Here is an 18,152-nt window from a genome sequence, read left to right on the forward strand (position 1 = left end):
CCCTCCCCCGCCTTCCCCTAGAGCCCTGCTGCCGCCCGTGCAGCGCTCTAGGGGCTTGGGCTGCGCGCTCCCGTGGGGCAGGGTTTGGCTCCGTGGGGAGGGAAAGACGCTCCTCGCTCACCAGGAGCCCTGCTGCCCCGCGGACAGCGCTCTAAGGGGAGGGGCGGGGCAGGGCTGAGCGCGGTGGCAGCAGGACTCCGAATGAGCGAGGAGCCTCCTGGTGAGGGGGCCGGCTCCGGGGCTGGGGTGAGGGCAGTCAGGGGACAGGGAGCAGGGTGTTTGGATTGGGGTGGTTAGGGGCGGGGGTCTCTGGAGGGGCAGTCAGGAGCAGGGGGCTTGGATGGGGCATATGGAGTCCCGGGGTCTGTTTGTGGGGTGGATAGGGTCAGGGCAATTCAGGGACAGGGAAGCAAAGAGGGTCCTGAGGGGAGCAGTTAGGGTGTGGGGTCTTGGATGGAGTGGTCAGGGGACAGGAGCTGGGGGGGTTGGATGAGTCAGAGTTCTGGAAGGCTTCGAGCGTAGGGTGTGGAGGAGGGGTTTTGGGGCAGGCACGGAGTGGTGGGGGGTTGTATGGGTTCAGAGTTCTGGGGATCCTGTCAGGAGGCGGGTGAAGTGGTTAGATAGGCATGGGAGTCCAGGGGTTGTCTGGGGGCAGGGGTGTGGATAAGGTTAGGGCAGTCAGGGACAGGTAGAGGGTAGGGTCCTGGGGGGGCAGTCAGGAGATTAAGGGCAGGGAGGCTTAGATAGGGGTGGGGTCCGCAGGAGCGGGAGGGTTGGGAGTTCTGGGGGAGCAGTCATCCAGCCCTCTGCCCTGACCCCCACCACACACTCTCAGCTCTCTTGCCTGAGCCCGCACCCCCACACACTCCCAGGCCCCTGTTCCTGAGCACTGTACCACCCACCCTCTGTTGACTCCTTCACCCCCCCCATGACCCCAGCCCTGACTGGCACCCCCACACATACCCAGCCCCTCTACCCCTGACACCTGCACCCCCTTAACATGGCCCCCAGCCCTCTGCCCTGACTCTTGTCCCCCACATTCCCCAGCCCCCTAATCTCATGCAACCCTGCACATCCCACCTGCACCTGAGCACCAAACGGGAGCCCCTGCACCCCTCACACCATGGGAGCTGGCCAGGTAAGTGCCCCACACCAAAGCTCCTTGCCCCAACCCTGAGCCCCTCCTTCATTCTAGCTCCTGGCCAGACCCTTCACCCCAGCCCTGTGCTCAGTGCACTCCCACCCTCAGCTCAGTGCAGAGAGAGGAAGAGAATGGGCGGAACAGGGAGAAGGCAGGTACCCATGTATGTGGCAGGGCCGGGACCCCAGATGCCACTGAGTGGGTCCGGCAGCCAGGATCCCGGCTGGCAGGAGCGGAGGATGGAACCCCTGACGGCAGTGGGCTGAGCCGCTCAGCCACTGCCGATCTGGGGTCCCAGCCACCAGCCCCACCACAGCCCGCTGCCGGTCTGGGGTTCTGGCTCTCCAGACCTTCCCAGCTGGGGTCCCGGCCGCAGGCCCCACTCAGCCCACTGCCGGCCTAGATGAACAGAACCCCAGACCAGCAGCAGGCTGAGTGGGCCAGCGGCGTAAGATCAACATTTTAATTTAATTTTAAATGAAGCTTCTTAAAAATTTTGAAAACCTTGTTTATTTTACAATATAACACTAGTTTAGTTATATAATATACAGACTTGTAGGGAGAGACCTTCTAAAAAACATTAAAATGTATGACTGGCACGCGAAACCTTAAATTAGAATGAATAAATGAAGACTTGGCACACCACTTCTGAAAGGCTGCCGACCCCTGATATAGAGCATCTTGTTATATGACACTTTAGGATAAAAGGGCACTGTCATTTTGAATGTAGTCAGCTACGTAAATGAGTTAACAGTTGTTTCATGGGCTGCAATTTTTGTGGTTATTCAATCACATTTTCTTGGTTTTAAAAAAATGTTTTTCTTTGTTTCATGTATGAAAGGTCAACACAAAAGGACAAGTAAAAATTATTAGAGGGAAAACAATTAAACTAGCTATACACAAAGTGCTGTTGAATGCACAGCTGAAAAAATAAAATTTTTTGTCTAATCTCTTTCAGATATAACCTAATTTGACATGTTACTTTTAAAAACAGTAGCTATAATGTCAGACAGAAGTGTGGCTTGCAAGTTTGCAATATACTTTCAGTATACAATAAAGAGTAACATGGGAATTGATAGCATGTACAGCCCTGGTCAATGGTACAAACTTATGTCAGTATAACTACATTGCTCAGGGCGATGCAATGACATCGACCGAACTCCCAGTGAAAATTTGCTATGTTGATGAGAGGGCTTCTCCCGTTGACACAGCTACTGCCTCTTGGAGAAGTGAAATACCTGTGCAGATGGGAGAAACACTCCCATTGGCATAGGCAGCATTTTCACTAAGCGCTACAGCAGAGCATGACTAAGTGTGCCACTACAGGACTGTAACTTTAGACAAGCCCCCAGATAGTGCAATGGGCCCTATGGAGGCAGATCTCTACTGCCATGTAGAACCCACTGTGTTGTTTTATATTCAAGTAATCCACAAGTCTTAATAATAATTAATTGTTAGTAATTCAACAACAGTCTTTATTAGATACATTGCTAACATATACAGAGCATTTTAACTCTAGGCAATCTATCAGCCTAACCTAAAATCAACTACTTCGTCCAACTGTCAGTACCCACCCCATGAAGAATCTATTCATTCTCTTAAAACCACAGTAACACCATACCCACATAGAGTTCACTGCAGGTCAGCCCCCTAAATTAGCTTTCTGGGTAACCTCTCATCTTTAAACTGCACTGAAGAAAATATTCACAGCTCACCTAGCTTCACAGTCAACTGGATCATCCTCTGAATCGAATAACTTTGCTGATAAAGCATATTGGATATATAGTTTACTGCCTCACCCCTGAATTGCATCTAAAGTTGTGCTGGTAGTGGAAAAGAAAATGTATATACTACATGGCTACTGACAAAACTATTAAATTCCATATTTTAGAAAGAAAAAAGGTTATCAATTGTAAAGTATAATTTAGTAAATACGTAGCCTTTATGACAATTAAATTAATGTAGGTATTTAATGTTATAGAAAAAATTTTATACTGTATTTTTTTAAATAATGTGATTAAAGATTGCACCACAACATACATGCAGAAAGATAAAAAATTAAGGTTGCATGTGCAACCTTAACATTTAACTGTGCAGCCTCACCAGTCTCACAATGAAGCATTTTTTTCTTCTATTAAATAAATACATAACATGATTCTCAGATTTCTCATGTGGCCATTTTGTTAAAAATTTATATTTTAACCTTTGTTGACACCGAAAGGCATGGGCAATGACAAATCTACTGAGGCACAAGAGTCATGAAGACAACAGGAGGAGCAAGTGGGAGGTTTTTTTTTCCCTTTTGGCATTAAAATGCTCCTCTACCCCATCTGTTGCCCCAGAAATCAATGGGGCTGTTCAGCGTGGGTAAGGCTGGCAGAAACTGGAGCTACATAAACCACCAAGGGTATGGCTACACTTGAAATTTCGGAGCGCTGCCACGGCAGCGCTTTGAAGTGTGAGTGTGGTCGGAGCGCCACCGCTGGGAGACAGGTCTCCCAGCGCTGCACGTAAACCATATCCTCTACAGGTGTAGCTTGCAGCGCTGATTACACTCAGGCTTTACAGTGCTGTATCTTGCAGTGCTCAGGGGGGTGTTTTTTTACACCCCTGAGCGCAAAAGTTGCAGCGCTGTAAAGTGCCAGTGTAGCCATACCCCAAGGAAGGATTCCAAGCCCCCGTTTAACGTGAGCTTAGAAGCGGCCAGCGCGTTGTAGCGCTTTGCTAGCTGTGCTGTCCCTCTGCTGAGACAGCAGTGGTTTCAAACCGGCCTTGGCTACACTGACACTTTACAGCACTGCAACTTTCTCCCTCAGGGGTGTGAAAAAAACATTCTCCTGAGCGCTGCAAGATACAGCGCTGTAAAGCGCCAGTATAAACAGTGCCGCAGCGCTGGGAGCAAGCTAATCCCCATGGGGAGGTGGAGTAGGTGCAGAGCTGGCAGAGCTCTCGCCCAGCGCTGGCCCTGCGACCACACTCGCACTTCAAAGCGCTCCTGCGGCAGCGCTTTAAAGTTTCGAGTGTAACCAAGCCGGGAGCGATGAAGAAATTGCACAGCTGGCGGGGGAAGCAGCTGCAACGCAACCACGTAAGCCACCTTTCCCGTGCATCACACTACGGTGGAGGGTGCCTAGCGGCTTGTGAAACGCGGCGCGGGAACCGGCACCTGACGGGGAGAAGCAGGAGGTGCGGACAGGTGCCTGCCGAGCAGGGAGGGGAGCGGGCAGGACGCGGCAGTCAGGCCGGAAAGCGGGGCTCTGGGCGCCAGGGCGGGGCTGCATTAGGCCGGGAGTGAACTGGGCCGGTGTCTGCCAGGACTTGCCTGTCACCAGCTCCCGCTCCAGGCTAGGGAGCGGGCGCGGCGGGGCAGGGCTCGCGCCGGCAGCTTTACACAGACACGACACGACGAGCGCGCGGCGCAGCCGGAAGCTACGGCCCGCGCAGAACTCCAGGGAGGCTCCTCCTCTCTGCAGCCGGGCAGCCAATGGCGCGGCGGGGCCGGGCGTTTAGCGCATGCGCGGAGACGATCCTGCCCTTTTTTTTTTTTTGCCTGTGCGTGGCGGTTGCGGCGTTTTTTCCCGTAGCGGCTCCTGGCTCAGCACAAACATGGCGGACCAGGCTCTCTCCTTCGCCAAGGACTTCCTGGCGGGTGGCGTGGCCGCGGCCATCAGCAAAACCGCGGTGGCGCCCATCGAGAGGGTGAAGCTGTTGCTCCAGGTCAGCGGCGCGCGGGAGCCTGAGGGAGGGTGTGTGGCCGGGGCTGAGGCGGGGGTGGCGGCGGCGCGTGACCTCTCGTCACACAACTAGCGTGCACTAAGGGGCGCAAGGCGCTGGGCCCGCTGTCGACCCAGCGCGCCCGTCTCGCGCCGTTGCCGTAGCAGCCGCAACAGCAAGGGGCTTGGGAGCTCGTTCGCCGTAGCCAGTGCTAGTAGCCGGTTACTGGGGCGGGTGGAGGTCACGTGCAGGGAAGGAGGGCGCGCGGAGGAGCGGAAGCCAGTTCTTCCGCTATGCGACGCGTTTGGAGGAGGGGCCGGGCGCGTGGGGAGGTGTACGTGTGGCGGCGGCTCGCTGTGTCCCACTCCTAGGTAGCCGCTGGCGCCCGCTCGCTGGGGCTGAGCCGGCCAATCCTGTCGTAGTGTGACAGTCACGTGACGGCGGGTGGCGCCAGCGTTTGTTCGTCGGGTGGAGGGGTTCGGCAGCCAGCGGCGGATTACTCCCCTGCCCTGTCTGTCGCCAGAGCCCTGGCGGCGCGTGGCTTGTCTGCGCCCCCGTCTCCATGGACACCCCTTCCGAGGGGCGCTGTGGGCGCGCGCCCTTAGCGCCCCGCCCCCCTCGCGCTGCCTGGGGGAGCGCGTCCAGTCGCCGTCTGCGGGACCCGTGACCTTGGCGGGCCCTTGCCGACAGGCCGGTGCTCGCCAGGCGGTGCGGTGTTTGCTAGGGAACGGCCTCCGCGTGTCGGGTCTGGCTTCTTTGGGATCCAGGGCCCCAGCCTGGAGCCGATCACAGCGCCCCGGTTCCTCCGCCCCAGTCTGTAGCTCGGGTCAACAACGCGGTGGGGTCGTAGAGCTACCAGGGAGACTGACAGTGGGGGTGTGGGGGAGGGCTTCATTTGAAGTTAGTCGCTTACGTTAAACTAAAAATCTCATCTCGAACATTTGATTTCAACATTCAGTGTGTGAGATCATCACCTTGGTGCGAGTTTCCCCACTCGTCAGTCTTCCAGCCTAGGCAGGAGGTGAATTTGTAAATAAACTAGTAGAAAATTCTAAACCTCGAACCGAGGCCCAGCTATTTTTCTTAGGAGTTCTCCTTAAGATTTCTTTATGAATGTAAATAATTACTGAGTTGTGTTGACCTGGAGGGACTTCCAGTATTATGGACAAGCAGAAAGCTTCTATTATAATTGTACTAATAAATAGAAAACTATATCCATAGTCCTCAGTTATGAAAGAACTTGATTTATAGATATTTACAACCACGTTTTAAAATGTATGGTAAAGTTAACTTGTGATGGGTGAAGGATTGTATACAATTCAATAAATGACCCTTATTTCTGTTCTAGCATGAGTATGGACTAATACTGATGTCCACATATAGTGTTCATTGGATATGTGATCAAAATAATAAATGTATTAAATATTTTTTTTACAGGTACAACATGCAAGTAAACAAATTGCTGCTGACAAACAGTACAAGGGTATCATTGATTGCGTAGTGCGTATCCCAAAGGAGCAAGGAATTCTGTCCTTTTGGCGTGGAAATTTGGCAAATGTCATCAGATATTTCCCCACTCAGGCTCTCAATTTTGCTTTCAAGGATAAGTATAAGCAGGTGTTCTTAGGAGGAGTGGACAAGCACACTCAATTTTGGAGGTATTTTGCTGGTAATCTGGCCTCTGGTGGTGCAGCTGGTGCCACTTCTCTCTGCTTCGTCTATCCTTTGGATTTTGCAAGAACCCGTTTGGCTGCTGATGTTGGAAAAGCTGGTGCCGACAGAGAATTCAGAGGTCTGGGGGACTGTCTAGTCAAAATTACCAAGTCTGATGGTCTGCGTGGCTTATATCAAGGGTTCAATGTGTCTGTGCAGGGTATCATCATCTATAGAGCTGCCTACTTTGGAATCTATGATACAGCAAAAGGTAACTTATAGGGGAACCTGGAAAGTTGCACGGGCAACCTTAATTTTGGACATTTCCTAACTTTTGAGTGCTTGACTGCAATATGAAAGCTTTAATGTAGCTTTTTGTATATAATTTGATTCTGTGCTATTGCTTTGGAGATACAACAACACAGATTTATATGCTTCTTTTTTATTGGAGCCATTACTATCCGCCTGCTTCTAGTTAGTGGTACTACTACTTGTTTTATTGTTAGTCAAACTACCTTTCAGAATTAAAGACCTAAGTGTATAATCTTGCTATCCCGTCAATGTTTAGTACAATACTGGAGAAAATACTATTTACATCTTTTAAAAATGTAGGATGCTATTTGTGGATTGACAAAGTATTTGTGGACTACATATGGTGATAGAGCAGCTTACCACACTTTTAGCAGAAACAAGTTCCGATAATGGGATACAATAGCTTCAATTTTTTTTGACTTGATGGATTACTGAGGCATATCGCTGCTATCACAGTAATACAGGTTATATTTCACTTAAATAAGTTAGTGTTTTTATGGGCTATTTCTTCCAATTTTACTCTAAAGGCTATGAATATTTGACCTTCCCTTCTTCCCCCTTCTATTTCTCAGTCTGCAAAAGTTTCCAGGATACTCTAAAAACAACATATTTCAAATCCTTGGGCGATTCATTGATAAAAATACTTTCTAATCAGTTATAAAAACAAAAGCACTTTATCTTTAATATACTGTTAGAGAAATTTAGATTAACTATCTTTGGAAGAGAGATGGAAGTGTGGTCATGGTGCAGCATTTCATGCATTGCCATCCTTATGGTAGACTGAGTTGCTTTCTCTTGTAAAACTTTGAATGACAGCTGCTTTTCTGTAATGTGAGAGTTTGAGGAGGGAGTGGGTATAAAACTAGAAGTTATGTTATGGTGTCTTTATTGCAGGCATGCTCCCAGATCCCAGAAACACTCACATTGTGATAAGCTGGATGATTGCACAAACAGTGACTTCTGTGGCTGGTGTTGTCTCGTATCCTTTTGATACAGTGCGGCGTCGAATGATGATGCAGTCAGGACGTAAAGGAGGTAAGGTCTTGATATTTATTAGTCTAAAACTTTTGTTCTGCAGTTCAGCAATGGTAATGATACTTGCCAGTGCTTTTGACTTGGTGCAAAAGCTGGTAACTTCAGTTTATTTTTTGAGCAGCTTTTAATTTTCTTAGAACAAATCCATCAATACATTTTATATAATGTGAAACCGATTGTCTTAAGCAACGATTGTCATAAGTATTTAAAATCATGAGACTAGCTTTTAGGGAACTAGTACTTTGTAATATTTACAAATGAGTTTGGCACTTGTATTTAGAATGCTGTTTTTATGTAGAGCATTGTTGATCTTTATGTGGTATGGGTAATTGGCATATAGGTAACGCCACATGGGCAATTACAGCATCATGACCATTTACTGTCTCAATTAGGTTTTAATAAAATTTGAAGTTTTCCCATGATAAGAAAAATACGGAAGCAAATAATGTTAAGTGGAACTTAATCTAAATTGGGGAAAAAAATTCATTTCTCCACAGCTGACATCATGTACTCCGGAACAATCGACTGTTGGAAGAAGATTGCAAGGGATGAAGGAGGAAAAGCTTTTTTCAAGGGTGCATGGTCCAACGTTCTCCGAGGCATGGGTGGTGCTTTTGTGCTCGTGCTGTATGATGAATTAAAGAAAGTAATTTAAAAACATCCTAACTAAAATTGGAAATCAAGTTGAGCAGATCATGTAGAATAACTTTACCATTATGGACCATTGACCTTCAAGAAATTCCTGTGTTGTCTTATTTATCGGGGCCAGATCATGTTGGTAGATGGGGCTAGAAACTTATCAAGGGAACTGATCCATTTCAAGATGCCTTTTTTGCAGACACTGACACTGACAGTTCAGCATACTGAATTTTCTGTGTCAGTGGTGGGATATCAGTGGAAGTAGTTCTGAATCCACAGAAGCAGTTTGGGCAAAGAAAGTTGTTGGGTTTTTTTCTATATTTGCCCTCCGATCAGTCTCTAGTTTCCTGTCTTATAGGACCATAAAATTGTTTGTGTATTTGTTTAACAAATCACGTCTATTCCACTTGTACTTAAGCACTCTGTACTATTTTGCACAGCTGAACCTTTAGCAAGTATGTTCTTTTAAATTGGGGCATTCTGCTGTAAAACAATAAACATACTTACTCTGTTGAAACTAATTATATTGAAGCTTTGGCTGTCCTGGGGACCTTTTGCAAACATCTCTTCTTAAGAACATTCCAGTTTCACCTTATACTTTCACTGCTTGAACCAGCACATTACAACATAGTACATTCATATTATCTCTATAAACAGGTTTAGGTCTGGTAAATGCTTGGATGGGACATTTCCATGGAAGATGTAGGTGCTGTACACAAGGGTGTCATGAGGTTGCAAACTTCCATCACTCATTCAGTTCTCCATCTTTGACATAAAGAGTATACTGTGCTACTGGAGGTGGTTTTTTGGATGAGTTTGTCTTGGCTTGGTTCTCAGCTACCTGGTCCCTAGTGTAAAGTCATTTTCTGTGATAGCAGCTTAAAGGTCCCAAACAGGGATTTAAATTCCATTCTACTAGTAAATCACTGCTGCAGAGTGATCTCAAACTATGCTCTAATTCTGACTGTTTCATACATACTTTGCATGTTGTAAATGATTGGAAAAGGTGCACGGCAGCTAAGGATCAAACCCTAAAATATAAAAGGCAAGGGGGTATTAGTTTTTTGTGGGTTTCTTTTTAAATAACCAAGCTTTTCGCCAAGACCGAAATATATTTTAAGTTGGGTGACCTGTCCACATTTCACTGTAAAGGCATTACTGCTCCCTGTAAGCAATGGGCTTGAAAATACTTACATTCATTGTATCTGGTATCACCCTTGGATTACTTTTGATCAATGAGTGCTTCAGAGGAAGGCAAAACTTAAACTGAGCTTAAATTTGTTTTGTGATAACATTTTGTAGGGGAGGGAGAGGCTTGATTTCCATAGTAATCTAAAGGACTACATAGTTTAGAATACTTGAAGTGAAGAGGCTATAAAAGCTGTGACAGACAGACTTAATTTGCTTGGCGGAAGAGCTGTGTATGGCCAGCATAAGCCATCTGTACTTTAATTGCCCCCATTGCTGTAATAGTTCAGCCCCTATAAAACACTTTACAGCACAGAAGTAATTTAGATCCTTCATTCCCCTTGTCATCCAGGCTGTGCCTTCTCTGCTTAGCCTGTGCTAGTTGCAGCAAAGAATCTGCCCATAGATCTCTATAGTCTTGTCATTCACACCACAAGTTCTTGTTTTTCTCAATACAGAATAGCTTTTATTTTGGGGGGGGGGGCAGGGGGGGGAGCTGGGTTTTCTGCATCAACAGAATGGTTTACTAGTCAATTATACTTGTACAAATACACCAAAGGCAATTTATGTTGCACATTATTACTGATGGTGTAACTTACATGTGTGACAAGCAAAATAGAGCCTGCGTGATCTTAATTATTGGGGACAATAGTGTGTGAGGAGTAAAGAACCTATATTGCTGTCAATCCCAAGTTGAGTTGGTAGTTGTGGAAGGCATACTCCTTTTCAAAACTGGCAACATCGATATAATAAAGATAAACATGGAAACCTTCTTTGTTCCTCTTGCTTAGAAAAGTCATACTTTTTGTGCTATCAGCTCTAAAATGGGTTGACCTTCTATTTTTTTATGCTGTACAGAGACCTGATGTATTTTTTTCCCCCCACAACTGCTTTGTGAAGTAGAGAGCATAGGAGGGAAACAGGAAAAAGAAAATAACATCCCCCACCTCCAAAAGCCTCAACCAGCTCCCCCCTTCACAAATGGAAAAATATGTTGGGGTATGGTGTGAGGTCTTTTAGGACATAGGTGCACTCCTCCATGGGAGAAGGCTGGGAGCCATTAATATAACCCAGGGGTGGGCAATAATTTTCACAGTGGGGCTGCTCCATGAATTTTGATACGTCATCAGGGGCCACACATTTCTACTATGTTAATGAAGGGGGTTCAGGTCTGGGAGGGAGTTTGAGTACAGGAGGGAGCTTTGGGCTGGTGCAGTGTTGGAGTATGAGCTCTGGGAGGGAGTTTGGTGCAGGAGGGGGTTCTGGCCTGGGGTTCGGGAAGGGGTATGGTGAAGGCTCTGGGCAGGAGGTTTTTATACAGGTGACTCCTGGCTGGCAGTGCAACAGGGCTTAGGCAGGCTGCCTGCTGGCTGTGGCCGCATGCTGCTCCCGGAAGTGGCCGGCTGCTGGCACCATGGCACATCTCTGCGTGCCTCTTGCCAGGAGGGGGGCAGCAGGTCTCCATCTGGTGTTGGTGCCTGCAAGCATTGGTTCTGCAACTCCCATTAGCCGGTTTCCAGCCAATGAAAGCTATGGGGATGGGGGTAGTGTACGGAGCCTCCTCCCACCTCCCTGCCAGAGGCACACAGAGACATGCCAGCAGCAGCTGGCAGCTTCCAGGAGTGGTGTGGGGCCACAGCAGCCAGGCAGCCTGCCTGAGCACCCCACTGCACTACAGTACTTTTAGCGGCCTGGAGGTTGCAAGGGGGCAGCAAAAGAACCTAGTGGGCCAGACAGAAATGTTAGATGGGCCAGATTTGTCCCTTGGGCTGTATTTTGACCACTCTTGGTACAACCTATAGTGTAATCCTGGGCAATAGATGCTCAGGCCACTTGGTCTATGATTTGGCTAATGATACTTCCTCTGGAGGCTTGAGGTTCACAAACATTTGTCAGAGTTGAAGCTAGATTTCTTCCAGTACCAGTTAGCCATTGATTTTAAGGTTTTTATGTAATGTAATCACATTCCTTGGATACATGGTACATCTTCCAGTAACAAACATGATTAACTCCTGTAGGTATTACTGCTAGCAAGTTTATTGGTTATCTTCAACATACTTAATGGTGTTATTTCTCATACTAGTTTGTGCAGAGCTGACAGCTCCTGTGGTGTTGGTTTCTCAGTGCAAGCTGCTGTTTCAGATGTCAAGACTACTTATTAAAGCAGTTAAAAATAAACAGGATCCATCCTAGTTTCTTCCTTTAGGGGCCATTGGTAATGAAGGTGGAGAGAATACAAAAGATACACTACGTAATTGTCAGCACTCCACAGTAAGAAAAGACCAAAATCTGCTGCTAGCACTGGAGCAGCCACGGTGATTGGTATGCTATTGAAGTGTTTGTATATTATATATTTTTATGTATTTTATATATATACACTCAAACTGGAGGAGGGGACCCAATTTTTTAAGGGAGTGTTGATGGAACTTGCATCCCCTTCATCTCTGCTGTAAATTACAGCCTGTATCACTTTTCATGCTTTCTATTTTTTTCATCGTATTTAGCAACAGCAGCTTTGTGTGATTATACAGTGTGGGAACATAGAACTCAAACAATAAATGAGACATTTAAAAACTTTTTTGTTTTCTGTGTTATTGCAACAATCAATTTATATTCAGATGTATCCAATCACAGTTTAAACTTGAAAAAAAAACAAACCTCCAAAAATGGGCAGCATTGAAATATTCAGAAATTTATACTCAAAAAGAGTTTATAATTGGAACTCACCTACTACTGCCATTAGTCAGTCTTTTGGATCAGCTGCACATGCTGAATAATAGAAAGTTTCAAAAAGTATAAAAACTAGCCGGTTTTCACAAAGCTGGCCTTTAAATATTTCAATTATATGCATATTTAATACTTTCCTCCCTCTTAATTTTCACATCTGTGTTTCACTGGACATTACAAATCTTTTTTTTTACACTAGTTATGTATGTGCCAATTCAGTTTCATGGGACTAGGACATGTATCCTGAAAAATCAGGCCCTGAACATCTCAAGTTGGGCATCCAAAATTAGTGGACATGTGACCATTCTAGCCTTATATTTTTTCTGCTCTTCAGTTGCACTTATGTAAAGGGGCTAGCCTTTCTTCACTGGCATGTTGTGAAGATAAATTTGTTAATGTTTGTGAAACAAGTAAGCACATGTTTACTACCGAGTTTAAAAAAAAATGTTGAATATCAGCTCAGTGAGCAACATCTGTCTTGCACACCAAATGAAGCTGTGGTCCTGTGGGAAAAATATAGAATATGATCATATCGTTAGACTATCACAATACTTATGCACAAGGGGTCAAATTTAGGTTTGACAGGCAGCCTTTATTCAGACATTTCCTTATGTATGAGTGCAATGCTTTGCAATGCATGTTAAATTTTCTTTTAACAGTTTTGTATGAATTTCCTAGGTTTCAAAAAACAAAAAAAAAACCAAACTGAAAATAAACTTAACATATTGAGTTGTGTGGAACCATACAGACCCTTTACATGGGTTATCAGCAAAGACTGTAACCTTTAGATCCAGAACACTGATTTCTACCACTTAAAATACAATGGAGTAACTGATAGAAAATAACCACCAGCTACTGCTACTTGGACCAGCCACAAAAGTGAGATAAAACACTTTGCCAGTGGGTTTCATAAATATTTGCTAGACAGCAGAAGAATGATCAGACTCAAGAATCCCTGATTCTAGTCCAGGCTTGGTGGGGACGAGGGGGAGAGAGTGTTCTTTAGTGGTTACAGACACTTTCCCTTTTCACTCCTTCAGCTGGTCTCAGCCCTTATCCCCATCCCTCCAAAGCCTGCCCCATTTCAACCCTGCTGCAATACAGGCTCTCTCTGCCCTGGCCTACCCCTTCCTGGACCCTGTCTCTGCCCCCTCTGCATTCCAATCAGGCTGATTCCTCCTGGATGTCAGAACACAGGAGAGTCTCCCTGCTCTCAGTTTCTGTGTCAGGCACCACGGTGTCTCCTGGCAGCCAGGAGGAAACTTACAGGAAAAGGCTGATGGAAGTTGAGCCACTCTAATAATTTATTAATACTGTATGTTGACCTAGTTATTAGGCTTAACCAAGAGATCTTCAATGACCTGAAACTTGAAAAAAAGTCATACAAAGAGTGGAAACTAGGTCTAATTACAAAGGATGAATATGAGGTAAGCAAGATCCGAATGAACTCTCCCCTGACAGCTAGCTGGGAGAGAGAGAAAGACTTCAGGAGCAAACTATTTGCACGAACACACCTGCTCTGTTTAGATATCCAGCAGATAGTGCGGTGTTGCTCAAAGTGATCAACTTTGGCCGGTGTTGGGTTACAAATCACTTTAGTACTCAGTGCAGGGGAATTAAATGCTATTATCAATGTTGTCCTTGTATGAATAAAGGAGAGCAGGACTGTGATTAACCTGTCCCAAATGAGGGGGTCACCCTCAGCTGAAAGGACCTCGTTAAGCCAGGTGCTCAAATGCCAGAGCATTGTGAAAATAAGGGTGAGGGTAGGTATCCTGGCCAGGAGATGTGGATGTCCCTTAAGTGTCCCTGATCTGGTTTAACTTGTTCCTCCCCCGTGTTTAAAGATAAAGCTAAATAGGCTTTATTATGAGCCTTTTGTTATGCTAAGTACTCAATAAGAGCTGAAATCACTTGTGGTAGAGCAGTGTTTCTGCCCAACCCAGTGCAAGCTTAAAAAGCTCACTAAGGGTATGGCTACATTAGAAATTTCAAAGCGCTGCCCTGGCAGCGCTGTGGGAGCGCTGCCGAGGCAGCACTTTGAAGTGTGTGTAGTCATAGCTGCAGCGCTGGGAGAAAGCTCTCCCAGCGCTGCTTGTAAACCACATCCCTTATGGGTGTAGCGTGCAGTGCTGGGAGCCGCGCTCCCAGCGCTGCCGCCCTGATTACACTGACACTTTACAGCACTGCATCTTGCAGCGCTCAGGGGGGTGTTTTTTCACACCCCTGAGCGCGAAAGTTGGACAAGTGCAGAGTTCTGCACTTAGGAGGAGCAATCCATGCACTGCTACAAGGCTGGGGACAAAACTGGTTAATAGCAGTTCTGCAGAAAAGACCTGGAGTAATAGTGGACGAGAAGCTGATATGAGTCAGCAGTGTGCCTTTGTTGCCAAGAAGGCAATGGCATGTTGAGCTGTATTCAGTAGAAGCATTGGCAGCAATTTGATTCATTCCCTCAATTTGCTGCAATGCTTCTACTAATACAGCTCAACCTGCCATTGCCTTCTTGGCAACAAAGGCACACTGCTGACTCATATCAGCTTCTCGTCCACTATAATCCCCAGGTCTTCTTTCTGCAGAATGCTACTTAACCAGTTGGTCCCAGCCTGTAGCAGTAGCATGCGGATTTTGCCTTCCTAAGTGCAGCACCTCCAAATGCATCTATTCTTGTTGTCGGCTTCAATCAGATATTCTCTTTTGCCCGAATCCAATTTTGTCTAGCCTCACCTTGGAACCTCATATCCCTACCTCCTCTTCAGCATATCTTACCTTCTCCTCTTCTTACTGGGGTGTATGCTAGTGGGCAACTTAGCTTGAGGGTGGCAATTCATCCCATTCAATACTGGAGGATCAATAATAAGAGGTGGTGAAAAAAAGACGGCCCCAGAACAAATCCTTGTCCTTGGTCTTTCTCTCGTTTCTGGAGTGGTGTTATTTGTAAAATGTTTTCTCTCATGTACATGCTTCATGTCCCTAGTTAGACCCAAAGAACTCAAAATGAGATTAAACTTTCTAATTTGTCGGTCCTATATGTCTGCATGATAGATTTTGTTATTAATTGAAGCCTAGTCTATGTACATAGAACGAGACCCCTGTTCTTCCAAACTGATGGTGAGGCGAGCTGGATACTGCAGAAAAGCTATCAACGATGACCTGAAGGTTATCTGTGTCTATGAGCATCAAGGCTCAAGTCATCTGCAAAAGTTGCTCTCGACAAGAAGCCTCTCCAGTGTTCTTAGCATTGAGTCTTCAAAGACAAAGAGGAACCATCAAGTCGGGTAGCAGATGTATATTCCCCTTGATCCAAGTCCTTGTGCACGGCTGAGAACACAAGCAAGAACAAGGTTGAACAGCACTGGAGCAAGTACGCAGCCTTGCAACACTCCATTCAAGATTCAATGCATCGGAAAAAGTTATCACTGGCAAGTACTTCACTGTCATGGGTCATGGAACAGATGGATGATGTATGATTCAGCAAGCCCGTTTATGTGCTAGTCAGTGTAGGTGCCTAGGCACTGGTGATAGTGACATGCTGTAGAGGATTTCATGGGAAATTGAAGTTTCATGAGCCCTTCATTTCAGGGCAACAGAGAGGTCAGAAGTTTCCAGGAGTGATGTTCTTATGACAAATCCAACTCCATGGATCCGGTCTGGCATCTGATGTTTTCCTTTCCAAGAAAGTGTAATCACCTCCAGCTCTCTTGATGGAACCTTTCTCTGCCAATCTTAATCTCACCCAGTGCTGCAACATCACATATTAGTAGTGGGCAATTTTCTCTGGAACAAAGAGTTTCTTCTTCTCAGCCTTCATGCATACCTCGCTCCATCCATAAGGGTGAGGACAGTCCATCCTTAGAAGTGAATCGGTTTCTTCTTTATTGTTTTTTCGACTGCTGTAGGATGATGTGCCAGCAGCAGTTAGTCTGGCCAGATATTATGGGAAAGGCAATGTTGGGCACCCTTTTCTAGCCCCTTCTCTTAAAAAAAAAGTGAGCAATGTGATTCCTAAAAAGGCTGCTCAGTTCACCTAGGAATTGCGCAACTTCTTGCTCCCTGGGATGGAGCTGAATGGCCACTAGTCCCAGGGCTTGCCACATTCAGTTATTGTGGCTACAACTGCCAGTGTCATCTCCATCTGTCCACTTCAGATTATTGACCCCACATAGCAGAAGTGTGGCAAGCTCTTCTCCCTGTACGAGCAAAATGGTAGCTCTAGTAAGTGTAAGAGAGCATCACCACCACTTGTATAGTATGACATCAGCGCCAGGGTGGGTCAAAACAAAACACCGAAACCTGTCATGAATTTCAGCAGCTCCTATTGTCTAATGGTGCAATCCAAACTCTGGAGCTGAATATCTCAAACTTTGCAGCTTGAATCCAGAGCTATGATCCAAATGATGCGTCAGCTTCTCCGCATTGGAATAATCCTGGTTCCGTCCACAGAGATGCACACCACTCCTTGAACCTAGAAATTTCATCTGCCTGCCAGGGTTTCCAGCCTCCAGAGTTGGTGTTCCATTGAAATACAACCAGTTCCTGTGAAAAAGCCCCCTCCCACATAGACACACACACACACCAGTCACAGAGCACAAGGGGATGTTAGTTCCACGCGTTCAAGAGTCCTGTTAGTATTCACTGACCCTGATTGCTGTTGTTCTTGAACAGGCTCCATGCCCTTGTGTGGGCCGAGCCCTGAAAAGGTTGCTCATTCCTTCAGCAGGATTCATCCTTCATCCAGCATAGAGATTGGATGCTATGTAGTGGGGCAAGCAGAGAGGCAACAAGCTGAATTATGAGAATAAAAAATATGGCCAGACCCACAAGCTGTGTAATCGCACCACTGACATCAAATGGAGGCTTGCAATTTTCTGCCAATGGAGGATCATCCCAAATATTTTTGAACAGCGTGCCTCATTCATTGAGCACTCCTGGCCACAACTGGCGACAGTGATCTTGCATTAACGAATAGACTTGATTAAAGACTATCTTGTAAATTCAATGCAAAAAATGGTTCAAAGTTAAGATTATCAGACAGATCTGACTTGGCATTTCACTTCTGAGCACTTCATTTTGCAGCCTGAACCATTCTTCAATGTTTTTATGAGACGAGAGTGCTGCTCTGTGTTTGTCGCTGTCCGTGTGTGTATGTTGCACGTGTGCTATGTGTCACTGTCATTAGTCGCGCCGCTGCGCAGTTACCTTGACTACTTATTTTCGCAAAGCCTTCTTAAAAGCAACTGCATTATGTTCACATTTGTTTTAAAATACAAAAGCATCAACAAAGTTTATACTGAATGTAGATAAATAATTCAACTTGCAATTTCTTTTAAGATAGACCATATTTCTCTTCTCCCTTTGAGCGGCGAGGTACTGACGAATAATCAGGATATCCGCATAAGACTACATAAAAGATGAAGAACTGGCAAACCCAAAGTGCTTCCCCAGCCCTCCGAGAATTAGCCAGCTCCATTCAGCAGGAGGGGTTTGCTGTAAGTAACGCACTTACCTGCATCTGAAAGTGTTATTTCAAATTAGGCAGCTTTAGTTTTAAGGGCACTAAAAACACTGCAGAATAAATTGAGTTGAAAATCTACGGAAGGAAAATACATTCTACAGAACCTCCAGAAAGATAAGATATTATAAGAAGAACCAACAGCTATCTCTATTTTATTAGTCTCACTTCATCCCAAAGGATCTGCAACATGTTTTAAACCTGTGCTAAATTACACACAGGAGTGGCACT

At 45.9% G+C, this 18,152-nt stretch overlaps 1 protein-coding gene across 1 annotated transcript; it reads left to right on the top strand.

The window, feature by feature from the left end:
- The first annotated feature begins 4,682 nt into the window (after positions 1-4,682).
- SLC25A6 (solute carrier family 25 member 6) lies at positions 4,683-9,015 on the top strand. The gene is made up of 4 exons (XM_032788630.2): positions 4,683-4,858; positions 6,293-6,779; positions 7,715-7,855; positions 8,353-9,015. The coding sequence occupies exons 1-4, from the start codon at positions 4,748-4,750 to the stop codon at positions 8,508-8,510; spliced, it is 897 nt and encodes a 298-aa protein (XP_032644521.1). The 5' UTR covers positions 4,683-4,747; the 3' UTR covers positions 8,511-9,015.
- The last annotated feature ends 9,137 nt before the right edge of the window (positions 9,016-18,152 follow it).

The sequence above is a fragment of the Chelonoidis abingdonii genome, chromosome 1 (genome assembly GCF_003597395.2).
Source record: "Chelonoidis abingdonii isolate Lonesome George chromosome 1, CheloAbing_2.0, whole genome shotgun sequence".
Lineage (NCBI taxonomy): Eukaryota > Metazoa > Chordata > Testudines > Testudinidae > Chelonoidis > Chelonoidis abingdonii.

Coding starts and splice junctions, on each gene's coding strand:
- SLC25A6 (XM_032788630.2), top strand. CDS start 4,748: ATGGCGGACCAGGCTCTCTCCTTCGCCAAGGACTTCCTGGCGGGTGGC. Junction 6,780..7,714: donor AATCTATGATACAGCAAAAG/GTAACTTATAGG, acceptor TCTTTATTGCAG/GCATGCTCCCAGATCCCAGA. Junction 7,856..8,352: donor GCAGTCAGGACGTAAAGGAG/GTAAGGTCTTGA, acceptor ATTTCTCCACAG/CTGACATCATGTACTCCGGA.